The following is a 25,809-nucleotide window of genomic DNA, read 5'->3' on the forward strand; positions in this document are numbered from 1 at the left end:
TGAAGAGGAAATTTGTATCTGATTGGTGACAATAAATTGGCTAAGCAGATCACCAGAACAGTCATGAAACAGCCTTTTACCACCTCACCAATTCCCAAAATGTCTCTGTGACCCAAATCAATATTCTTGTTACTCTTTCCCATGGCAACATGGGATCAGCCTTAAAATTGTGTAATTTTGGGGGGCCATTTGATTTCACGGATGAAATCAGCTATAAAAACCAGAACCCTTGACATAGTAGTTAAGAAAGGTGATCTTAATTTTCCAAGATGTCTGAGATTACAGCTACTGCTAACCAGATATCCTTAGATCAAGCAAAAGCAAGAGTGAATTTCTCATTTCCTTCATTGCCAGGATCTCAGACAACCAGAAAGACAACATCAAAATTAGACTGCAAGAAGCCGAAGCGTGAGCAGGACATGACAAACGCTTTTTTTCCCCGTCAGTACGCCATGTGATTAAGAATGCTAAAAGCGGAAACTTTTTTTTTTTTTTAAGTCATAATAACTAATCCGACCTGCATTTTAAATATATAATGATACAACAGTTTTTATTCCTCATGTACAAACACTTCTTGTACTTTCTTAAGATTGTTATTACCACGAAGTGAGGAAACACACCCTTCTGAAGAGCAATGTTATAGGTCACTCTGCTAGTGTAGTCCACTTCAATCAATTAACGAATCGCTGAATTTTGAAACATTAAAATATATTGGTTTTGTGTTTTAAAACTGGACAATCCTAAACAGATTTTCTTGTGTCAAAGAAGTACTAACATAATACAAAATCAATTTTCTCTATGACAATATGTAATTTTGTATGTTAACAAAATGAATCTCAGTTACTATCTCTTAATTTTTATACATAAGAAATAGACAATTTGCAGGGACAATAATAAAAATTGCAAAGGAACAACTGCATCCTTGTTGCTTGTTTTGGGGAAAGAGCATGATACTCCATCATACTGTAATCTATATAAAAACATCCAAGCAAACCACAAGTCAAAGTCAGAAGATTATCTAATATAAGATATTTATTCTGTTTCATGATGATGATGATGAATGATCAGCTTCACAGATTACCGTGAACTTCCAGTATTGGGTACTATCTCACCACTTCTGCAACTGAGTTGTGAGTGTAATACAAATGCTAGATTGACATTTAAGCCTTCTTATTGAACCCACATAACAAAACAGACAGAAAGTATTCTTCCAAATATCTAAATGAAAAGGATGCACCTGTCAGATCTGCTCTACCACACTACTGCAAGTGGTGATGAAAACCACAGGAAGAAAGTAACATAAAAAGTAATTAAAAAATTCCAATTATAATTACAATATACGGACTTAGAAACATATAGTTGAGTGTTTTCTAATGATGTATGTATTTTAATATCAATATAGTCAATTTTACACATCTGATTGAAGTACACTTTCTCCGTTATGACTATTTGCTCTTTAGTCATATCAAATCCAGGGGAAAAATTTCAAACAATCCAGTAAATTAAGGCATGGCATCCATTAAAATTAAACAGCCAATGTTTAAACCTCTCAGCTAGTTTTCATATCACACTGACAGTCTGCAACAGTATTCAGAAAGCCTTCTGAAGACTTGAAAAGGGAAAAATATATATATACACTCCCAAATACTAAATATTCAGATGTCATAAGTCAAACTCTCCAAAAATCTGGAGATCAGCCAAGAATTATAATGTCAAAAACGGTCTGACTTTGTACCGGCGTATTATTTTGTCAGCATCCTTAAATTTCTATTTCTATTTGTACAAACAGACTGCACCTAGTACTTACCAATGAAATAGCTAAACACAACACCGCGGCTAACTAGATCATACATAAGTGTGATGATAATAATAATAATAATAATATAACATAATAATACAATAATGATCCAAGAGTTTGGACTATAACCCAGAAGTCTTTATTAAATTCAGCTGGGGAACATCAGCCAGCCATGCAACAGCCACCCCAGCAGTGCAGTTCAGAGGATGATGCAGAGCCTCAATGTGTTAGCGGCTGTACCCGCGCGCCGCCTGGACTGTCACCCGGCAGGAGCACAGCCGCGCAACTCAAACCTACCTCCTCCTCATGGGACTCTGGAGCTCTAGCCCTACTTCTGCCTGAACAAGGACCCACTGGCTTCTCTACAGGAGGAGCAAGTGCAGTTACTGGTGGTGGAACGAGGCCAGGAGCTTAAATACCAGGAAGGGAAGAGGTGCACCAGCAACCCCTCTTCTGCTTCCCATGCTTGGTGTATTGGTGCTCCAGGCTCATGAAGCCAACAGAAACATTAGAAATCAACAGAAACATCCTGCTGAAATCAGTGAAAAACTCACTGACCTCAGGGCAGGGGGAAGTTTTACCTCAAACATACCTGGATAAAGCTACTATGCAACAAGTCATCTCTGTTTATAATTAAACAAAACCACAATGCTTCCTTTCAAAACCTGTAACTAAAACACCACCTACTGATCTCTCTTTTTTATTATTATTATTTTTTTTATATATACATACATATTTGAAGCTTACTCATTCCACTTGGCAATGACAGTAATTACCAGCAGATTTTAGAAGTTCAGCCAATATATTAAAGAGAAACGAAATACATTTTAGAAATTCTAGTAAGTTATTCTGGCGTGGTTCTCGTTTTACCAGTTCAGTAATGTTTAAGTGGTTATGATATCCAAAATAAAAATAAAGATTGAGAACAAACAGCAAGCCTATGTAAAACAAACTGTTATTAATTTTTAATTTTCTAGCATAATTTTCAAGACTTCATTACATCAGTTGATGGTTTATACCCAAAAATAGATAAATTAAGTCTTTAATATTAATTAAAGTTTTACTTGAGTAAACTTGTTAAAAAGAGAATGATTTAAAACTCATACTTTTATATTGTTTGAACTTTAATTAGACGAAGAGATATAATTCATGGTGTTAAACTTACTCAGGCACACTAAAAACTAAAAATACATCCTTACTGAATTGTAAGAAGAGACTTCCAGAGAGCAGGTATACCTCGTGTCTCACCGCTCAACAGTCACAGCACGGAAACATTCTCCTACCTGGGGAGGTTTTGATACCTACATTTCCCTGGTGGAAGTGTGCAAAAATATCTGAAAGTGTTATTGACAATTCATACAGTAACCCGTATTTCATTAGCTAGAGCTACAAGCAGAGAACGTATCTTAACTCTGAGGGGAGATGAAGCAACAATGTTTTAAATGACTATTGACTCCACTGAATTTCCTGGTAATGTCAGAAGACTGTAGTCTGTCAGGTTCATAAGAGACTCAAGATGATACAGGAATCCAATTATGCGAAGTCTATTTAGTTGTCCTGTTTGCTAAGCCAAAGGTTAACGAGAACTGCACCGAAAAAACCTCCTGTGGTATTACAAAGTATTTCTTAGGCTGCATAAAATGTAAATGAAAAAGTATTTTAATCAAGTCTGTCTTTAACTCTTTAACTGCACCTAAGTGCACCTACCAGCACATGGCAAAACTCACTACAGAAAAAGTGTTTTAAAACAATCTGCCACTGAACTGAAGAGATCATTACTTATTACTGCAGTAATTATTACTAAATACTTCTGATTTGCAAAGGAAAAAATATTCAAATAATCATCGCTAACGTTAAATCTTTATAAATACTAAGTTATGGCCTCTAATTTTGGACAGAAATTAATTATATTTTTGTTGGTAACACATTCAAATCTGTTTACACAGCTGACAAGTCTCAGCTGCACCAGATTCAAGCCGTGAGCTTTGAGGACTCTCCTGCTTCAGAGCAGATGACTCAACATCCACCGATTTCATTAAAGATGAAAAGGGAAAAATTCACCTGCAACAATGTCACTTGTAAAAACAGACTTAAAACAGATTTATGGGTTTTACATATGTGAGGTATCCTATTCAAAAGAAGGGTTTTCCTTTCATTTATTTTGTTTTTCTTAAGAGCTGTGGGAAAACAGATTAATAGTGTTGAGTTTCCAATTCTTTTCGGGGCTAACATAAACTAATAAAACATTAAAATGGATCCATGTTTCAAAGACTAATTACCACACGACACCATGCTGTTATTTCAAATCTTGTGTCTATAGTCTCCAATACGTTCTTGAATACATGGACACAGATTTATCCACCTGTCTCAAACTTAACTACGGTTTCTGTAAACACTACCACCGACATATTTCACAAGCGTAGTAAGTAATCAGACAGTCTTTGCGGTTTTTTTTGATTGCCATAAATCCTTTACCCACAGCCAAAAGAGAAGTAAGCTTATCACATAAGCAACAATTCTTCCTTTATAAGAAGGGGAGCAGAGACTGACAGCAAAGTAATACGCTGAAGATAATGCTCATATGCACAGAAAGCTGACCCCATTTCATTTTCACTTCGAAGAATACTCAAACTGAAACCTTAGTTCAAATGCATAATGGTAAAAGTAGAAATACTTATTATTCCCTGTAGGTCACTATCACAAAAGTTATGTACAACATAACTGCGTTATTATTTCTGCCTTTTGTTCTCTTTTATTACTACTATATATGTATTTTTTTTAATGCAGACCTCATGAGCTGGCACTGGGAATATACTACCAGAGAAAAACCGTTCGAGTAAAACTGAAAGAGATGCTGTAAAATATGCTGTGGGGACAACCACACAAGGAGGCAAGTATAATTAACATAATTCTACAGTTAAGTCCCACAATTTCGTGAATTTGTAAGCAATTCACAGCTAGCTGATTCCATTATCAAGTGTACATATTGATCTAAAAAAATTTAATAATTTCTTCCATTTCTAAATAATGTAATATTTAAACCTGCAGAATATGTTTAAAAATTGAAATGTCTCATATACAGAGTATTCACTCTTTCAAAATGTAATCTTGCAAATTCTTACCGGTTCTCCAAGAACCAAAGTGCCTACTTTAAAAGCAAGTGAAGCTCTCCACCGATTTCAACGTAACACCTGCCCGTGTACTCGTGTCCAGGCTTAGGTGTACCAGTGAACTGATGCCTCGGACGCAATTGAGGAAAATATCTAGACGTGTCCTCAGAATACATCTAAAAATGGGATACTCTCCTGATGTTCAGTCACTGCAATTGCCCTCTTCAACTGTCAAAATGTTGTGCAACTTCGCTTCTCTCTAGGAACACTGTGTGCTGCTAGTCTAAAACACAGGCTGAATTTGATATATATGAATAATTTCCGTGGAACTACCTGTGCACTTCAGTAAGCCAACAAATTAGTATCTGCATCTGTCAAGATAAAGCTCTGAATTACATGTAATAATAATTGTAAGTTACTGTATACGGCACAAAAAAAAGGTATTGGGTGACTGATCATAAAAACCAAGTAAAAATCAGCTATTTTTTGTTAAAAAAAATGAAACAAGAACAGAGCTACTCACTGAGTCATCTGTGGCAGAAGGAGGCCAGCCTTCCCATAACTGGTGACGAACAGGAATACTCGTTAGATCATACACATTCCGCTTTACCTGTTAAAGAAAATCAGAACGGGTACATAACCAAAGCATACGGCCAAACTGCATTATTTTCATCACAATCTCAAGCTTTTTATTTTGATTTTTTTGCATTTACTTATTTTAAAACTGGCTCCCCCAACACTCAAAGACTCAGATTTGTTCCAGAGGATTACGTGCAATACAAGCGAAATACAGTTCTGCTGAAAGCAACTGAATAAACTGTTATAGGAAAAAATCCCTTAATTATGAATCATTATAAATGATGATTTATAGAGCATCACAAATATGTGAAACTTTTCATAAAACAGATTCCTCAAAGTAGAAAACAGTACAAAATAATGAACAAACTGAAGGCATAGAGAAGATAATAACAAAATTTCTGTTGCAGTTTTTGCTAGTTAATCTATCCTGAGTTCACCTAAAAATTATAGGTTCATGGTGCATCTAGTGCAATAAGGAATGTAACTGTTTTCTCACACATTTCTTAAACAGGATCCAGAAATAAAGTGGTAGTGTTAAATATGAAAATACAAATTAATAACCACATTTCCAACAAGACAACACATTTCAAGCATTTATTATCAAAAAGGACATAAAGTAATCTTTACAGCAACTCTCTTTGCATGTTAGTCAAAGACAAGCCACTACTATTAATGATCTGACGTGACGGTTGTCGGGGCAAGGGAGGAAGTAAAAGGAGGAAGAGGTGAAAACTGCAAATATAGGAAGAATACAGCAAAATACAACAGCTTACCAAACTCTCTCCTCAAGAACATTAACGCAGAAAAAAAGCTGGTACATTTTACGAGGGGGTTGTGATAAGCAATTATTTAAAACCATGAAAAAGTATTTTTGTATTTGGGATAGAGAGCACCATCTCAAATTCTGAAAAGCACCTTATACTTCAATATAAAGATAGCACAAGCAACAAGCACATGCAAATATTGCCCAACTGGATCAGAACTATGAACAATAAAATGCTTATAGCGAGGAACGCTGGGTTTTGATTTGTTTTCCATAAGTCTGCTACACCTGAATACATGGCCCTCCCATATCGCCATGGCTCTACTTCGGTTTCCAAGTACAGATCTCAACCAACCGTGTTCGCTTCCCAGCTTTGAGGGTCATACAGTCTAACCCTAACAGACAGGATAACCAAGCATTTGACACATTAAAACAAAAGATATTAAGGCAGATAGGTAAGATTTTAGATAAAGCAAATGTCCAGACTGTATTCCAAAAACTCTCATTTGATGTTAATTAATTGCATTTTAACTTCTACTATGAGGCATTACTAACCACATCTGTGAACTGAAAAAAGGTCTTTGAACTAGCATGTGTCTTACAGTTCTTCACACTTACCCTACGCTAACAACAGTCTCCGTCTTGGGACGCTGTTGCTGTAATCTTTGCCAAAATGAGAAATACTAACATAATCCATATACTTAAAAGTTTTCTTAAGTAATGAGTAAAAGCAGATTCTAACCTACCATTTTAATAGAGATAATCCAATAAAACAAGCCAACCTGCCATAACAGACATTTTATATAATTTGACCCTAACTATTCATCAGTTATTTGCCATAGCTTCATCACTGACTGAGAGTTGAGTTTTGAATATGTGATAAAGCTGTATGGTATTATACACACATTCCAGCTAGTATTTACTTTTAGTACAGAACGTATATGCAAAATCTGGCAGTAGACTTCATCTGAAAAACTATGTCTGCCTAATGAAATACTCGGCACCAGATCTCTTTTCCTCAGGACCATCTTTAGAAAGGAGCACTATATGGACTCTTTCATACTCTGCCCGTAGTTGAGGCACATTAGTACATGGATGCAGGATACCTTTGCAGAAATTAAGCGGTAAAAGAATTGCTCTCATCATCATAAATATCCTACATGGGAGGAGGAGACAGGGATTTATATGCATACCCATGCTCACCAATGTTGATCTGGGCAACGTTTTCCAGAAGACTCTCCGTGGCACTGCTGCATGAGTTTGCCAACAAATAAATACTACTGGGGGAGTTCAGAGCATAAACAGAGAGCAAGCTCAAAGTGCAGCGCTATTAGTGCTGTATTTCCAATTCCCAGCTCCTCCGTTCAATTCCGGTTGCTCACTCTCACTATTTCTGCTTATTTCACACTCAAAGTGCCCCTTAGTAAAAACAGTGAAATGATGCTTCACACTTCTGGGCAGACTTAATGTCTTGGCATGGGAATATGAATTATTAGCGTTAACTAGGCTAGAGAGTTAAGTAATTTCAATACTATCAGTTTAAAGCTTTATAAATAAATATTCTGTGCAGATCAGTGGTAAACAGTCACTTCAATTTATAAACTAGCAGCGAGATACATTACAACTATACGATTCTACATGTCACTATAGGACAAAACTCAGACCGTGTGGGTGCCTTATCTGGACATCTCTGTATCATAACATATATTTGTTTTTAATCTTCAGCTCAGCTCTGAATTCATAGTTTGTTTAAGAAATAATTAAGATCTCTCTCTCTCTTTTTTTTAAACTGGTAAATTACATGTATACTCGATAACCTTTATGTTAATATTGGTTTTGTCCAGGCGTTTTTGCACAGAGCCTGATCTGACAACTACACTTCAATTAAATTTTTTTAAAACTACATTTTAATTAAAAACTGAAACACGAGCATTATTTTGTTTTGATACAGAATGCTGAAGTAATCACTAGTAATTAAAGCGCACCCCATATCATTGCTTCCTGATAGTTAGTGTGCTTTTAAAAAAACCAAAAATATACCTTAATTATGAAAAACACCGATTTCAATCCATTGCAAAGATCTGTCTACACACACACGCGCACCTGTGAAAAATGGCACTATGGAAGACAGAACTCTATAGAATCGGGTACATGATCTCACTCCCACTGTTTAAAACAAACAGCTTTTCTTCGCTGCTTCTTAACAAGACGCTAGCCTGCTGTGCCGTATTCGTTTCGCAGGGGTATCAAGGTAAAGAGATGTCATTACTCAGCGCTGACCCCACAACATCCCCGCAGAATGTAACAATACTAATCTGAGATCACAGGAGTACGGGCCTTGCTATTTTGTTTTGCTAGCATTCAATACCAGGATAAATTGTCTTTGCGCGATAACTATTCTTCAACTACATAGCAAAAAAAAAAGTCTTACTATTTTTGCAATATAAAATTCTAAAACTATTTCGAAATAACAAGCGAAACATTTATGGAAACCTGGCCTCCACAGAACTGCATAACACTGTTTGCAGAAAGCCTTCAGAAGTAAAAATAAATAACTCCGGAGTCACATTCCGCAGATTCCACTTTAATTCCAAAGCACAACAAGAAGGCATTATGAAAAAAACAGTATTTCCCTTCTTTCATTAACTCATCTGTAACTGCACTGAACTCAATAACATTCCTCTGCTATTCTAAGCCTGAAAGGCATGCTCGGGGTATGGTGTTATGTTGGTATAAAGCACAATGCCAGACTGATGTGCTGAACAAAAGTGATCAAAGTTGAAGTAATTTTAGCCAACGCACAAGTATTCTGCTGCGTTGCTCTACCCGAACGACATCTGTGGAGCAGCTCGTCGTAGAATAAACTAGTTGTGATAGACAGGCCCGCTCTGCCGGGCTACCGCCGAAAACTTATTAGAGTAATGTTTGATTAAACAAACTGCTTGAGTTAAAAAATCATCGCCGGCTTTTGAATGCGTGCCAGAATAGCCCTCTTTCAAACAACAAGCCACAATCAATTATTTAAAGATAAAATAAGCTTGCTTTTTGATAGCTATCTAACCTTAATTTGATAATTAATATAGTATTAAAACAGCAGAGCGCCAAAGTTTTACAGACTAGGAATATTTACCAATCAAATAGAGACATTCTCCTTATTTTATTAACTGTTTTGATTTCAGCTTAAAGCTTAAATTCTGTAAGGAAGAAAAAAGCTCTAAAGATTCCTATAAAGCAGCATCATAAACTGCTTCTTCATTGAAGCAGAGAAATAAAAACGCACAGCTACGCTCCTCAGGCAACCGAAAAATTTCCAGTTAGCACAGTAAACAGACAAACACGTGTTAAGGCTTTTATTTACAAGTTCACACGACGTCGGTAGGACCTATAAATTCGTGTAAAATCTAACTTCTAGTGCCATCCCCGAGCTACGTTTATTGGCAAACTTTCTGGTAACCCACCTTTGATCAGTTGGAAATACTAATTGCTCCTCTTGTCTTTGTGCAGCCCAGACTCTCCTTTCACACCGCTCAGATGCCACGGTGACTGGCACATCACTATGGCAGCCGCCCTCCAGATTATAATCTCCAGAATCTACTAGATCATTTCAAAACAAATTAAAAGCACATCTTTTTGGTTCTGCAGTTCAGCTGCTAACGAGATCAACGCAACCACTTAAACCAAAACCACCGAATACTTCAGACGGGGTTTCGCTTGCAAAATGAAGTGCAATCCCTTCAAAATGCTTTGCCTTGAGCTGATGTTGAAGAGGCACATGAAGTTTTACCTTCAGCTCATTTTCACAGGTGTTAAGAGGGAGGAAAAGTATTAAAAGTTGGTTTTAAGAAAGCCTGTATATTTAAATAGCCAACACACTGAGAAAATCTACCCATTACAGGCAGATTCTTACTTTCTTACCTTTCACTGATTTTAAAGCTATATACTAATGAGATAAAAGGTAAAGTAAACACCAAAGATAAGCTTTGTTTGTAGATATAAAGTTAATCCAACATTCAAAGCCCTTCTGCATCTATATCAGTATGGAGAAAATGAGGTAAAATGTATCGCAGGGCAAGTTGTCTGCACCCGCAATGTGGCGATCATCATCATCCGGTGATTTCAATTATACGGAATAAGTAGCTACTTTCTTACTGCTGAAATAGAAAATCTGAAATCTACTGGCAAAACAACTCTCATCTACCAAATTGTTAAAAAATAAATAAAATATTATGCTGAATCATCAAAGTACTGTCATGCCTGAGTCTGTATCTTTGACTCACAACAAATCGCAGCAAAGAGCCACAACAAAGTTTAACAGTAGTTTCCCTCAGGCTGTTTTCTGCTTCTGCAGGTACAAAGTTAATTGAAATAATGTAGATAATGAACTTTTGTTAGTCTTATTATTAAATATAATTTATGCAAAGCTGCAAATTGGCTGAGATGCTAAAGACTGTTCCAGGCACATAGGCAGCATGAAAGACAGTGCAAAAATGAGTGCGTGAAAGGCAGACAAAAGGAGCAATAAAGTCAGAGGCCTGTGAGGAATGTGGAATGCAGGCGGGGGGACGCAGGGGAACGAGCTCAGCTGCAGCCGCGCAAGGTTGCACGGGGCATCGACGGCAACGCCGGAGTTGTGACTTTGACATTGTAACGGACGGGAAGCCAAGCCAAGCAAGCAAAACTGCCGGCGACGGTGACGGCAGGGCAGGGGCGACGAGAGAAGGAAATGCCAAGCGAGTAAACGCGTTCGGTACTGATCGGTGAAGAAAGATGATGGAAGAAAGGAAGCATAAAAGGATAAAGCGATAGTCATCAAGATTACAGATGAAAGCCTTTAACACCTCAGCCAAAAGTTGTGTCGGCAGAGAGGGAGGACGTCAGGGCTCTGACAGCGGTTCAGAGGAAGCTGTGACAGAATTTAGCGAGTGCCTGAGCATAGGGGAGCATCAGTGGTAATAAAGCAGTGTAACGGGAAGGATATGAAGTTATTGATAGTTATGAACAAAGGAGATGGCTCAGATAGAGGAGTAGTTTCTGTTAAGTTCTGTAAGACTATCACGAACTATTAGAAATACTCTGAAATTTCAGACTCAAGAGAAAGAATTTCTGAATCAGCATCTCTGCCACAACCTATTGCATACGTTTGATCCATAGCAGTTGTAAAGAAACTGTACAGAAATAAGAAAAGTTAGAAAAAAAGAAAACCAAAAGCAACTGATGTTTATAATCTTCCCTTAGCAAAGGGATTTGCATTTCCCCAGGAAAGGCGATCAGCACTCAATCGGAAACTGAACTGCTTAACTTCGGTATAAAGTAGCATGGGCAAGAATTGTGGTCAGCAGCTCCCAAGCGGGAGGACGCAGTACGTTACCTGCTACGTGAATACCTGCACGACAGCTAACATTAGCCCCAGAACAGGACTCGCGGGTCACTAACGTAAGATTTGTTTGAGTGTTTTGGGATGAGTCTGCTCAGGAACTCTCCACCCGCAATTTTGTTAGTGTATTTTGCATCTCCAGTGCACAACGTAATACAAAACTATATTAAAATATAAAGAACAAAGGTCATTTACATCAGCAAATTTTAATTTTACTGCTTTTAATCAGTGAATAAGGATGTCAGAATCCAGCTATTTTAAAAAAATGGTGTCTGCTCCTGAGGAATTTCATACAAGTGAAATTCTCCAAGGAAGACTCACTGTGCTAAAATAACTATTCATGTTGCACATATAGTCAATTCAAAGTGCAGTAATCTAAAGGAAAAATGTACTTCGAAATATTTTAAATCGAATCTGTACTGAATGCAAGAGGACTCCCCTGCATGCCAAGCGTGCTAGCCCAGAGCCACTTGTGATTCAGCACTTCCCTGACAAACACAAGTAAGAATTCAGATGTGTGGCCACAGTGCATGCTCAAATTAATGTTTTATTACATAGCTCTCTTCCTTTAAACGCTTATTTTTGCTGTTAATGCTCCCGATAAGATTTCACTCTATATTTAATAAGTTTTCCCCATTAGTAGGTTAAAAATTTGAGGCCACTTTTCTTATTTATTGTAGGAGAAAAATGCTATTTAAATTTTACATAATTGTTTTGAATGCATCCTGTGCTTGTAATACATCACTTGCTTTTTCAACTGGTAAAATTAAAAGTGAAATAAAGAAAAGCATCAGAACTTCTACACCTACTGAATGTGGTGTTCTCTTCCCTCTAATTAAGATTTTGTTTCATTTTCAAATTAAAACCAAGATGCAATTTTATATCATCCTAAATGGCCTTAAGAGAACCTGAAGGCCTGTTGCAAGTGTCAGCCACACACAAAGCAGGACTCACCAGCAAGATACACTGCAAAAAATCACTAGAAAAATATCTGCTAAATTTTCCTGTATCACTCACCTGTAACTAAACACATTTGATGTCCTTGATGGAACATCCAATAACCTATTCAAATATCACTTTAGATTTCATGGAAGAATGTCTGAACCAACATATAAACATCTTAAACTACTGTTAAAAATGGGTTGTGTTGTACTGTAGTACTCAGCAAATATTGTGTCAACATCTTCATTAGAAAGTTTGCCGAGTTCATTATATAACCATTCAAATTAACTTGGGTCTGGGAATTAATGTGTGATTTTTGTCACATTCTGCTGTTGAGAGTTCAAACGGAGAAGATTAAGTCAAATTAAACACTAAGCAAAAAACAGCAAATACATTTTTTGATGTTTCTAATTCTTAAATTTCAATATCTAGAAAAGAGATTGAAGCACATGAATTTTGCCACTAATTGCTGCTAAAGGTAGAGAATCGGGTAACTACTGAAAGGCAAGTGGCCGAATAAGTAAGTACAAAGTGAATATATTACTTTGCCATTATGAATTTTAAAATTGGAGAAGGAGGAAGATTTGTAGAAAAAAGAATCTGCAAGCAGACAACATAAACTTAAGAGAGAGATGATCCAAGATAATATTCTAGTAAAGAAATATTTCATTTAGGAAAACGAGATACTAGTTATGAGGACAGACTCCCCAATACAGCTTCCAATAAAAAGGCAGGCATATGGCCTCTCTTTATTTCCAACTATGCTCTTGAAGATTTATTCCCCCATATTCAAATCCATCACAGTGAACCATCAAACACCATGCCTTGAACAGGAGTAAACAAAATGCTGAATAATTTCAACGTAGGAAGTTGGACAAAAAAGTCTTAGCTCATTTTACTGATGTAAATTCCTCAGAATTACACATAGTCCTAATTACTTCTGTAAAATACTGTGGGAAAAATTTAAGTGACAAATTCCAAAAATAAACTTTTTTCTAAGCTAGCTGGCTAGGTTCAGTATACAGTTGATATAGAGAGACCTTCAGACATAGATTACCCACTCTCTTTATATCGTCATTGAGCTATATTTCCAAGTTATAACACTTGAGCAAATGAATTTAGAAATTTTTCTCAAGTAGCACTTGCTCTCAGAAACCCATCTAGTTTAGAGATCACTAGAGAGCTTAAATCTGAATAATACATTTAAAATTCATTACATCTTAGAAATACTTGTAAAGAAGCATCCTGCAATTTCTTTCAGCAATGGGAATAATGATGTCCTGAATAAATTACCTTCATAGACGATGATGAAGTACTAAAAATTGTCAAACCTATTTCATCGCTTGGACCTCATCCTACTCTCTTAAACCACCCCGTCTCGGATGTGATTTGATGGTTTTTGCTGGGTCTCTCGCAAGTAAATATCATAATTCTACAACATACAACAAAATGATCCCCTGGGTAATCCTAGTCTATTTTTGCAGATAAACTGCAAATTTTTGAAATGGAAATAAGAGCAAGGATTCAGTTCAACTTTACTGATTCTTCTGATGTATCAACTTCTCTTGACTGCCTGATGCAATATATACATGTAGTATAATACAGGAAGATGCATGTCCCAAGCACATAGGATAAGCTCTCAAAGCTTTAGCAAGACATTTTGCCATACAAAATATTTTGTTTCTGTGTTTTGTTTCCACACGCACACAACTTCTACACTTTAAGCATTCTCCACCAGATGTAATCTGAGCTCTCTTCAAGCTACAAAGTATTTCCTTCTGTCACCGTTCTGGATCTGCAGCCCCTTTTCCCAGACTGCAGCAAGTGGCAAATTCCAGATATAGTCACTATCCTTCTATTCTTTTTCTCACACTCTCTACCCTGTAAGAGCTACTAAGGATGCTTAGTGAGAACATCAAAAAACAAACAGCACATGCAAGATATTATATGGTTTATTAAAAAAAAGAGAGAGAGAGAGAAAAGTTTTTTAAAGCTTAAAGAGAGTAATGGAGACTTGTATAGTTTAGAAGAAGAGGCTGTTTGATGCCTAACAGCCATATATGAGCCCTGCAGTAGTACGCTGGAGACACTTCTATGTCAGGAGTCAGGAAATTCAAACTCTATACACAACGGTTTCAAGTTTTAAAAGTGTCTTTTAACTTCTCAGTGCTTCAGTTTTCCGCCAGGACACATTTTAATTCAGCGGAGTAAAAGACCTCTTTGCTGATCTCCATCTTTAAGTCAGAACTAGGTTATCTTCCTAGAAGAGTGCTACAGCTAAATGGAAGTTACAGTCTTCTGAACTTGATGCAGAAGTTGTTGATTGTGGCTATTGCACCTGAGCTGCGCACAGGTTCAGACTACATAATTATTATTATTCATTGCTTGTAGTGCCTAGGAGACTTAATTGTGATAATCCCCTCTGAACTTAAAAATGCATGACCCTTTGAGTTTTGTAATAAAAGGTTAAAAGAAGAAACAAATTCCTAAACAAAAAGAAGGGAAAACATGTTCTTAAGAAATTCAGGCAAGAGACATGAGTATTTAAAGAAAACACAGTCAAAAATAATTTTAGCAGCACACAAGCACGAGGTTGAAATAGGGTATGAAAGAATTAGAGCACGAGCTAGCTGTGACATTACAGATTGAAAGGAAGATGCGATTAGGGTTGAAAGAGATTAAACAACAAAGATTACTGACAAAAATTTTAAGCATTTATTTGAAAGTGTCCTAAAGATTTCTGCTAACAAAATAAAACTGACGATAACAGTTGAAGACATTTCTACAGATACTCGCATAGAAAAGCTGCACTCTAAAGTCCTAGTTTGTTCTTCCCATTCTGTAGAAAAAGTCATTTGAGAAAATACACTTATTAGTAATCCAAATGAAAAAGCATTGCTCAGTGGAGGCATTTCACTGAACTTTTTGCAAATTATGAAAGAAGGTAGGCAACTGACACTAAGCCATCTACTACCACATCGATATCGAGAAGCAACTACTCTTTTGACTCAATTGTAACATAAAGGGGAAATACAATTTCTAACATTGCTCCTCAAGGAAGGATACTCATTTGCCATAAAAACCCATGAAAACTGTCAAAATATATTGTTAATGCCACTGTCCCAACTCCAGCTGTTTTTTGTCTCCCAAAATGTTGATGAAATGTTGATGTCACTTGACACATAGGGCAAAAGCAATTTCATATACGGGTTGCATACCCAAAAGACATAATCTTAACAGATTATGATGAAATCAGTGATGTGTACACTGGAGAAAAACATACCTTGGCACTGACTGATCATGAAGTTAAGGGCATGACTGAGAGCAGTAATTCTGATGCAAGCTATCTAAAATTGGTATGGAAGCACAGTGTACTGCTAAACACGCTTTCTTTGCATCCCAACATCCCTCAGATGTGCCAGCATCACAAGCTACTGCCACAACTGGATAATGGTAAAATATGAACAAAGGTTAGGAATTAAGAAAAAAATCCATGTGCAGTTACACAGGCTGGATCCTAGCTTGTCTAGATCACGTGTGTATACATTCAGATGACTGTGCAAACAAGTAATTTTACAGATCCTCTCTTTCAGTCTGGTCCAATTTCTTTGTCAGGAATTAGTGTATCTTCAGCAAAAGACTATATTATACTTTCATTTATCTTATATTGGCTGTGTTATTACCATTTCAAGAGAATAGTTGTCTCACTAAGCCATGGCATAGTAGATACTTTGGATCTAGTCAGGTCCCTATTCATGGGGACCTTAAAGACTATTTCTAGAACTTCAATTGTCACTGGAAGTGAATGAGAGACAGTGGATAAGATTCTTGCAGTGGAGAATAGATTTGGTGATGTCCCATTTCCATGGCTGCCATGTTTGGAACAAAATAAAAATTCAGAGGAGTTTGACGACAAACACCCTCATCTTCATTACAAACTGGTGTCTTTTGAAGCAGTCTAAGCATGATAAATACATACATCAGTCTCTCACCACTTCCCTACTACTGCATTTTTGTGGGTCTGAAAAATAATTAGCCATACCAATAAATGATAAAATACAGGGTGATTTGGGGAACTAATAAGGAGATGAACAGAAGTTAAAAGATGTTCTATTCTTATTGCATTTAATTATAGTTAAGAATACTATTTGTATTCATATTGAAAAATCTTCCCCTCTTACAAATTTATTTTCAATTTGATCCAATGAGAGACTAAGTCCTACTCTCCAGAAATCACAAACTGTGATACCAAGACATATGCTCCTTAATGCATTTATTTAACTGATACTGACAGTATCTTCCTCCATTCCTACCCAAACATGTTTCAGGAGGAAAAACTGTTTCAATTTCCAAGCCACAGAAAATACATAAACTACAAATGCTTCAGAGAATCCTCATTTTAAGTGATAAGCCTATCAATTTTAATTTAAGAAACAGAACATCAAACAAAGATGAGCATTTTGTCATGTGCTTTTTGCTGTCTCAGTTCTAGATGATTGATATATTACTCTTTCAGGAGGCAGCATATTTTATTGCTATCAGAGACAACATAAAATCTAGCCTTCTAAAGTTAAAAGCACTAGTTAATAATTTGTAAATATTTGCAAATTTAGACAATACATGGAAGAAGTAGCTCAGTCTCTGCATCTTGTGAAGCAAAGCACTATTTAAGTGATTATTATGCAGAGAGGTCCTCTAATTCTTGTCCGACTTCAACATTTTACCTCTTTCTCCCCACCATTTTTACATTTAAGACCACAAGAAGCCTTTTGCTTGGTAATGGGAGATAGGTAGGCTCTCCCTGCAGTTCATTTGTTCCCACTGTTAGCCAACAAAATATGCCTAAAGAAGAACATGAGACGCAAGCCTGAAAGGAAGCGTGCATTATATTAATCTCACTGATACTGTACTGCTACAACAACAGGACAAAGCTGTCAGTGTGATTTATGCACCTTCCAGGTACAGTTTGCAATCACATTTGTAACAGAAGAAAAACAAGGTGTAAAGTGAATTTGCTCTACAGCCTTGCTGGTACCTTCACTACACTACAGAGATTCACTACATACAGATTATCCAGAAGCCCATCAATAACTCAACACTTCACTTGCTTGGTTCAGCTGCGCTGTTGGTATCAGGCAGCTGACAGACTATGTGTGAAAGCTCGGTATGAACTCAACACTCACGTACACTGTGAGATTTTGCTCAGTCACCTTAAGTATGAATTTAATAAATTATTTCATGCATTTGAGTTTGAACATATACTCTATTGATGTTATTTTAAATTCAAGTTAAAATAAATTACAGAACAAGGATAAATGAGCTGTTAGTCAACTCCTAGCAACAAAAACATTTCTCGGTACTTCCCTCCATCTCATCTTCACGTCTACCAAATCACTGCTTCTTCTTGGGCTTTTCTTTACATCAACAGTATCCAGAAAGAATCAGAAATTCATCTCTGCTTTAATTAAGTAATGGCTATTACTTTCACGTAGGAAAAGAAAGTCATGCAGACAATCTGCACAGTACATTTTAAGAACCTCAACACACACCCATCAATTACAAATACAATTAGTTACTAATATTGCTAGGTTTAAGGTATATGCATACAAGGTTCCCAATTATACTATTAACAAGCATTTTTCCTATATGCATATACATTTTTAAAAAGAGAATTCAATCTATTTAACAATTCACTAACAAAGCTATTCCTTAGCTCATCCCTGCCATAACCTGCTCTATTCAGAAACATATGGGAAAAGACATTAAATAACCAGTGAAAACCATGGACTTCTGGTATTAGTGCTACACATTGCATACCCCTATTCATTATTCCACCTCCCTTGTTTAATCTATCATTAAGATTCAGTGACCCTACACTAAATTTAAAGCAGATCCTTCCTTCCTCCCATGCCTAAATTCACATACTTTTCTAGCTGGGGATGCCCTCGAGTATTAGCCACTCTACAGGGTTTCTCTAATCTCAGCTCTGAACTATGTTGTGCTATAGAAGCAAGAAATTGCTGGTTTACATCTTTAACCATGGAATCTTACGCCAAAAAAACCCTCATTTACTTAATAAGATAGAGAAAAAAAAAACTTTCATTTAATGCATGTTTAACATATACAAAAAAAACATGCATTTCTTTCTGCAGGGAATTGAATAATAATTATAAAGTAGGCTCTTTTAAAGCACTGCTTCCCTGTACCTGCGTCCCAAATATAATTTCACTGGAAACAATTTTAAAGCTTTCAAAAGTTTACTGTGACATCTTACAAAGCTAGCTTTTCATTTGCATTCAAATTCAATATGATAAAGGTTTTTAAAAAACAAAAACCAAGAAATCAAGACAATGATCAAAAATTAGATTTCAGATCTACTTTTGCTTTTTAAAGAATGAACTAATCATATATAGGAAAGACCTCTCATTTCTTTTTATTGACACAGATTGCACTTTAACAGCAGTGGCACTACAGGTGAAAACTTATTCAAAGATTTCTGCATAAGGGGCAAAGAACTATTAAAATCTGTACATATTTGTCAACTATACTTCTGTCTTCCCCTTCCATGGTATTGCAGAAACTTATCTTTATCAGATTTTTTTTTTTAAGTTAAAGACAGTATGACAGCGAATTAATCTGTCGAGATAACAAAATGAGCTGAGCAAAGGTGGAATGTGAATATAGTTTTTATCTTTACTGAAAGAAGTCATGCAATTTTGTTTTGGTTTCAAGAATAACACTATTTTTAAATGTATTTATATATGTTTAAACATATTTCCTAAAAAATTTGATTGGAGTTGAAAAGAAAAGGTGCAACCTGACCAAAAACTCAAATCTGCTTTCTGTCTGGCTCTATTTCTTTAATTTCTCTAAGTCATTTCTCAAACAAGTCAGGATTTGAATTGGTGGTAAATATACATGTATGTCATATGCATTTGTAGAATGCAAAAAGATGAAGAAGAAAGCAAATTAGTAAAATTAATGTTGTCAAAATCATATTTTTCTTAGTGCAGAATTTCCAAATCCCATTCTCTATTAGAAGTTATCGGATAACAGAAAAATATTAGGAATAGTTAAAATAAACATAGTAAGATGAGAGTAACACTGGAAAAACCTGAAGTCTGAGTTCTACACAATGCATCTGAAGCTCTGCAGATGCAGACACAGAAATATGAAGGCATAGTGATATAGAATGCAAAACAAAACCAAAAAATGTGAACTCTACAAAAACTGGTACATAGAACAATTCAGAGGAAAAAAATAAAAAGACATACTGGCACATTCCTGCCAAAGCTGCTTTGAGTGCTTGAACTACATTTTATGATAGAAAAGCTGATCAAAGAAAAAGAAAAAAAGTCACAGAAACTCTCCAGAAAAGACCATCTTCCATAAGGGAGAAAACTTTACATTTTCTTTCATCATTAAAAATTAAATCTGGTGAATGTTCAAGAGGAAAGTTCAGAACTTCTTTTGAATACCTCTTCAGTAGGGTATATCTCCAGCCATTCTCACTCCCTGCTAATTTCCAGGTTATTCACATGAAACTTCTGTTAGTAATAATGCTTCAAGCGGGAAGATAGCCTACAAACCTTTTGGGACTTCTGTGAGATAGCAACAAATATCAGAAATCTAAAAAATCCCAATATCATTTATAGTAAGGTATAAAACTCCGCCAACTTACAACTTAAGAACTAAAGTCTTGTTTTCAGAATGTTGGATAGCTTAACTTAAAAGAAATATATGCTAAGGCTCTAGTCTTGCAACTTGTAGTTCAGGTGCTCTTCCTGAATATATTGGCTTCCAGGACTGGACAAGTTAATTTAAAAACATGAGTAGCCCACAATATACAGAACACATTTCTTTTTATAAATGCAAGATTTTAAAAGAAGATTACATTATTGTGTAGTACTTAGAGAATTGCACATTTGAGTGTTTCTCAAAGCAAAAACAATTTTTTCAGTAGCTTCTTAGAGACCTGCCTAGCTTGAGTAACATACAAACCACACACTGCTGAAATCACAGTGTCTGTTTTCTGAAGGCAGGGGTCCATATTTCTTGAATATGTAGTTAAATGCAATTTCATTAGCGTTTGACCAACAAATTATGGGAAATATTTTTTCTGTAGACTCAGTCTTTACAAGGCTTACTGCTTATATGCTGCAGGACAGCAACAATAAAACAAAAGCAATGACCGCTCCAGAAGAACACAGTATTTGTAGCAGCTCTAGTAGCTTTCACAATTCTACTGTACAAACTTGCCAACTCCCAGAAACAGAAAAGCTTAAATAAAAGTTAGCTTATTTGTTTAAGCATATTTATTATTTTCTCCGCATTTTTCAGTCTCAGCTCTAAATGCAACTCTGTACCTATTAAATAAGCAGGGAGTGCTATTCCATTTAATGAGGAAAATTACTTCTAAAGTTGCTGATCATTAGAAACTCAGCTATCATTTCCCCCAAATGCCTACAATGCTACATAGATTAAGCAAAGTCCCCACCAATATTACTTTTTTTCTAAAATAAAATTAGAAGCAATACAATATAAAATGATATTCGCGGATTACAAATATTAAGATCAGGAAAAGTATGGAAATGTGTTAATTTCAGAGGAATATAAATAAAAGCAAAATTTGCCCCTGCTCTCTTTCTTGTTACAGAATTATCACCTCAATAGCCAATGAAAAGGATTTCATGATATGTATCTCCCAAAGACACATTTTCAGCTCTATTTTTCCTTTAAGTGCCTGAGAGGAAAAGAGTAATGTATTGCTCCTGTGCATTCCCTTTTTATTATTGTGTTATAACACCAAGAGAGTTATAAAAAGTCTTACTTTTACATACTTCATAATATTTTTTCCTCTCAACGCAACAATGGCAGAGGAAACATCAGCAAGTGACGTTCTGCTTTGGGCAGTAACCTTCCTTACTTCTACTAAGATGACAGAGACATATTTGGTGGCTAACTTAGCTGAGAGCTTTGCACTTTAAGAGCCAGTAAGAATTCAATATACCATGGGAATAAATTTCCATGAGAGAAAAATCAATACGTCTACTGAAAGCCCAGTCATTTAGTCATCTCGGCGAGTCTGCTGGACTACTACCAATTAGGAAGAACATTCATTAATGGAGGGAAAAAAAAGCAAGCACCCTCTAACACCGAAAGCACACACGTACTTCATGAGATGCATGGATTTGAGATGGGGAAAGGGAAACCTGCTGAAATCTAGCAAGAACAAGCCACAAACCTGAAGAAAGGACTGGGACATTCTGCTGCTTATTCACCAGCAGAGATGCCCTGGATCTAAAATTGTTTCAAACAGGATAATGAAATTATAATCATCGTAAGCACATCTTTCATAACCTATGAGAGCACATTTAAAAGAAAATTAGAGACACATTCAAGGGATCAAGAATGTATTTAACAGGCAGGCTAAAGAGATATAAGGTCTGGAATAGCTGCACTGGCACTTGGTGTTGTTTGAGACTAAAAGATCAGCCTCAGGTAATCTCAATCTGGAAAGTTTTGAGGATGTCCTCCAAGGTCTCCCAGTTGTGAGAAATGTTCTAAATCATCTCGGCACATCATCAGTGGACATTCAAAAGACGAGCTGGAAGGGAACACCCCTTTCTGAAAGATTAAATGCTTTCCAGGAGAGAAGTCCCTGAACCTCTTTGTTAATATGTGATCATCATGGTGACACCAGGATATGTGAAGCTTCAGTTTATGCACTAACTGCAGCTGAAAAACGTTCTATAAAATCTAATGATCCTGCTTGGGTGAGCGAGCTATCATTCACCAGCCATTCATCAGGAAAAGGACAAAAAGCCATATCCTATAACATGAATGGAGGAGCAGCTGTCAATAAATTGGGTGAATTTACTTTGTACCTCTGCATCTCCAAGGAGCACCTAAGAGAGTAGCAGTCCTGACACTGAACATCAAAGATTAGTTTGGAAGAAAGCTGAGGGAGAAGGAGGTCACTCAAAGGCCTCTGTAGCTGACCTTGTTGCAGGTTCTGAAAACATAGGATCAATCTATACTTGAAAAAATACCCTCAGTTACTCAATGAAATTCAAGAGATCATTTGCCTTAGGGACAAAAAAGCTCCTCTTTCTAGACTTTGGTCTACAGGTAATGCCAGAAAGATGGGAAACCTCTGTTCATATCATCACTTCTTCAACAGCAATATTCCAGATCTGAGGCTTGGAAATAGGTCACTAAAAGAAACCAGGATGGAGATTCTGAGGATATACTGATGTCACAGTAGTTTTAAATATTTACAGATGCACATGGGACATTAGCCTTGGGAAAGACGTAAATCCAATGTGCAAGCAAGAAAAGCCCCAATGTCGCCCAAGAAGAACAAGCTGAACAGTAGAAATGACAACTTTATTCTTTAGTTTTTCTGCATCTGCATTTGAATCAGAAGATCTTATAGCATGTTTACAGTGCAGGGATAGAGTGAGACAGAAAAAAGTTTACATTTCAGAATAAAAACTGTGTAGAAATACTTGCAAATTGAGTGCATCTTTTCACTTTCATCAGACCTTTTCTTTTAAAAAAGAATCAATAAAGCTTCACAGGAGTAAAACTGTATGCCGTCGTGCCTCCTGCATCAATGTTCAGCGCCAATTAAATTCTGAACCCCAAATCTCTATTGTTCCTTATCAGCTGCTGACCAGAACGAACACGGATTTTCCGAGCTCCCAGGCTGAGGCTTGCTTTAGTGGCAGTTAGCAAAAAAAATAATCTTGTTTTGACTTGTCTGCCGAGTAAACTTGACATTGAAGCTACATGGTGGAAAATAAATACGTAATACCACGACGTTAATTTTACAGAAACACTTAACATTTGTGACCACAATTAACACTCGGGGAGGGGGGGAAAAAAGCCATTGACAGGTCTGCCTGGCTCCTGCTTCCGCGCTGCTTCTCAGGGTCCCTTGCTGCCCGGCGCGGGAGTCCTGCCGGAGCCGGGCTGCCGCTGACCCCGGGGGCTGCCTACAAAGCAGGGCAGGGGAGGGAGCGGGCAGCGGGACGGCGGGGAGTTAAATACAGCTTTAAAAGGACATTGACTCCCAGCTAGGATCCCGAAGAGGAGTCTAAGTGCAAACGCCTGCTGGGAAGGGCTCATCCCCTCCTCCTGCCTCTCGCACCTTGGGCACACCGCGGCGAGGAGGGCAGCGCTCCCGGGGAACGGCGGTGTCGCGGGAGCGGCATCCCACCCGCGCAAGCAGGCAGCCAGGCAGAACTGGCCCTGCGCTCGCAGTGCAACAAGGTCTTCCCTTTTTTGATAAAAGGAGCGGAGAGACAAACTGTGTTGAGGAGCATTTTGTGACCGCAGCTAATTTCACTTTGCGGAAACACTGCTCCACCTCTCCCAATCCCCTCCTGGAGGTCATGGGACGACGGCTGCAACGCTCCCCCCTCCAAAACACCTGGTGCTACTGTACTGTACAGCCACGTTTATGAAGTAACAGTGACATTTATCACTAAAGAACAACAACAACAACAACAAAATCATAATACTACCTAACAAGTCCTCATTTTAAGAGTGGTAGAACATGGACAGGGTGCTTACAGAAGTTAGAAGTGTTGAAGTGTTCCCACTGATGATGGGTACCAACACTAAGCTTCCTAGCAGTTTCTAGCGGAACGCTACCGCCAAGCAGTCAAAGAAAGTGCAAAATTGACTTTTTTTTCCCCCTCCTTATACTAACTGCATTACAGTAAGGTAGCCATGATTCACAAGTGGGAGAAAAGAAGAGAAATAACTGAGAAATCTATACATATACACATATATGTATTTTTTTTCAATTCTTTCTCACAGAGAAGGCATTTTCTGTCTGTGAAACCTACCAAAGTCAAAGGAACCCTGTTCACCAAAGAAGAAAGGGAAGGTTTTAGGCTCTGGTCAGTCAGTGTGGAAAGACAACCAGGAGGGGACCTGAAATCTTGAAGAACATGCCACTCCTCTGAATATTATAGAGGTGGTAATTTTTCCGTTAGGCAAAATTGAGAATGTAAAAAGTCCACAGTAGAAGTCCATATTTATACACTTGAACATGCGCCACTCCAGAGGGAAAACTTAAAGCTCATAAAGTTAACGTGCTAGCACTGACAAACAGCTACGCTTGCAAGGCTTCTTGCCTGTTCCACACGTGATGCTGCAGTGCCCGGCGCTACTCGATTGCTCTACAACCCGTGTTGCTCGTTTCAGTATGGACTGCAGTGCCTACACATTTGGACAGCGATGATGAACACTTGAGGGAACGTAGGCCCCTGTACAGGACTCTACTAAAGTGTTTTGTAAATACGGGGGGGTTACTATTATTTATTTCTTGTGTATGAACTAATACAGGAGTTAAAACATCTTTTTTTTGCTTACTAAGGACGAGGCCTTACTTCAGTTTAACTTCATCTAATTCCTACTCTGCTTATGTTAAAGTAAAACAAGCTGCCCTTGAAGTCCACAGAAGTCCATGTTGGTTCAACTAAATCAGATTAAGCGTACACCTTTATTTAAAAGGCTACACATTCTTTTTGAACAGAACAACGCTAAGTTATAAACCACTATTAATTCACTGTCTCATTCTGTAAATTTTTCTCACCACTACAACCATCAGCAACATTCATAAAGGTGACATAAAAGTTATGATAGCCTGAGATTTTGAAGAGCAAAATGGCAATCTCAAAAAATTCCAGCTAACTACTCACCAAACCCAACCTGTTGCAAGCACAGAAGTGTCTAACAAAAATCAATAAATAACTAAATAAGTAATAAATCCCTTTGAATAAATACATTTGGAACACTAATTCAAGATGATTAAAGAAGCAGATAACATTAAGAATTAAAATGCAGAGCACATAATATGTAAACATCAAACACAAAATATTATTAATTGTTATATACTTCTCACATATTTGCACTACACACACATTCCAAACGCAAATATTAATTTGGAGAGAAATACCTACTGTATATGCACACACTGAAACAGTTTGCCCAGCTATACTGCATCAATGGTTATTTGACAAGTTATAGCATCACAAGTTGTTCATTTACATATGCAGCCATTCTCTGCGGATTTTCCCTGTGAAGATGTTAATGAAACAACTGTTTTACAGATTCGTGCTAAGAGGTCCTTCTCTGAACCACAAGAATACCTATAGCTATACAAATTCAGTGGAAAAAATATGCAACAACAAGAAGACACCAGAAATGTAAGAAAACTTCTTTTCTA

At 37.0% G+C, this 25,809-nt stretch overlaps 1 protein-coding gene across 1 annotated transcript in view; it reads right to left on the reverse strand.

Moving 5' to 3' along the window:
• FAF1 (Fas associated factor 1) overlaps positions 1-25,809 on the reverse strand; it is a 177,499-nt gene that overhangs the window by 84,244 nt on the left and 67,446 nt on the right. Inside the window, exon 8 of the mRNA XM_064516191.1 lies at positions 5,432-5,518. Within this exon, the coding sequence (XP_064372261.1) occupies positions 5,432-5,518 (87 nt within the window). The remainder of the gene's footprint in view (positions 1-5,431; positions 5,519-25,809) is intronic.

The sequence above is a fragment of the Dromaius novaehollandiae genome, chromosome 8 (genome assembly GCF_036370855.1).
Source record: "Dromaius novaehollandiae isolate bDroNov1 chromosome 8, bDroNov1.hap1, whole genome shotgun sequence".
Taxonomy (NCBI): domain Eukaryota; kingdom Metazoa; phylum Chordata; class Aves; order Casuariiformes; family Dromaiidae; genus Dromaius; species Dromaius novaehollandiae.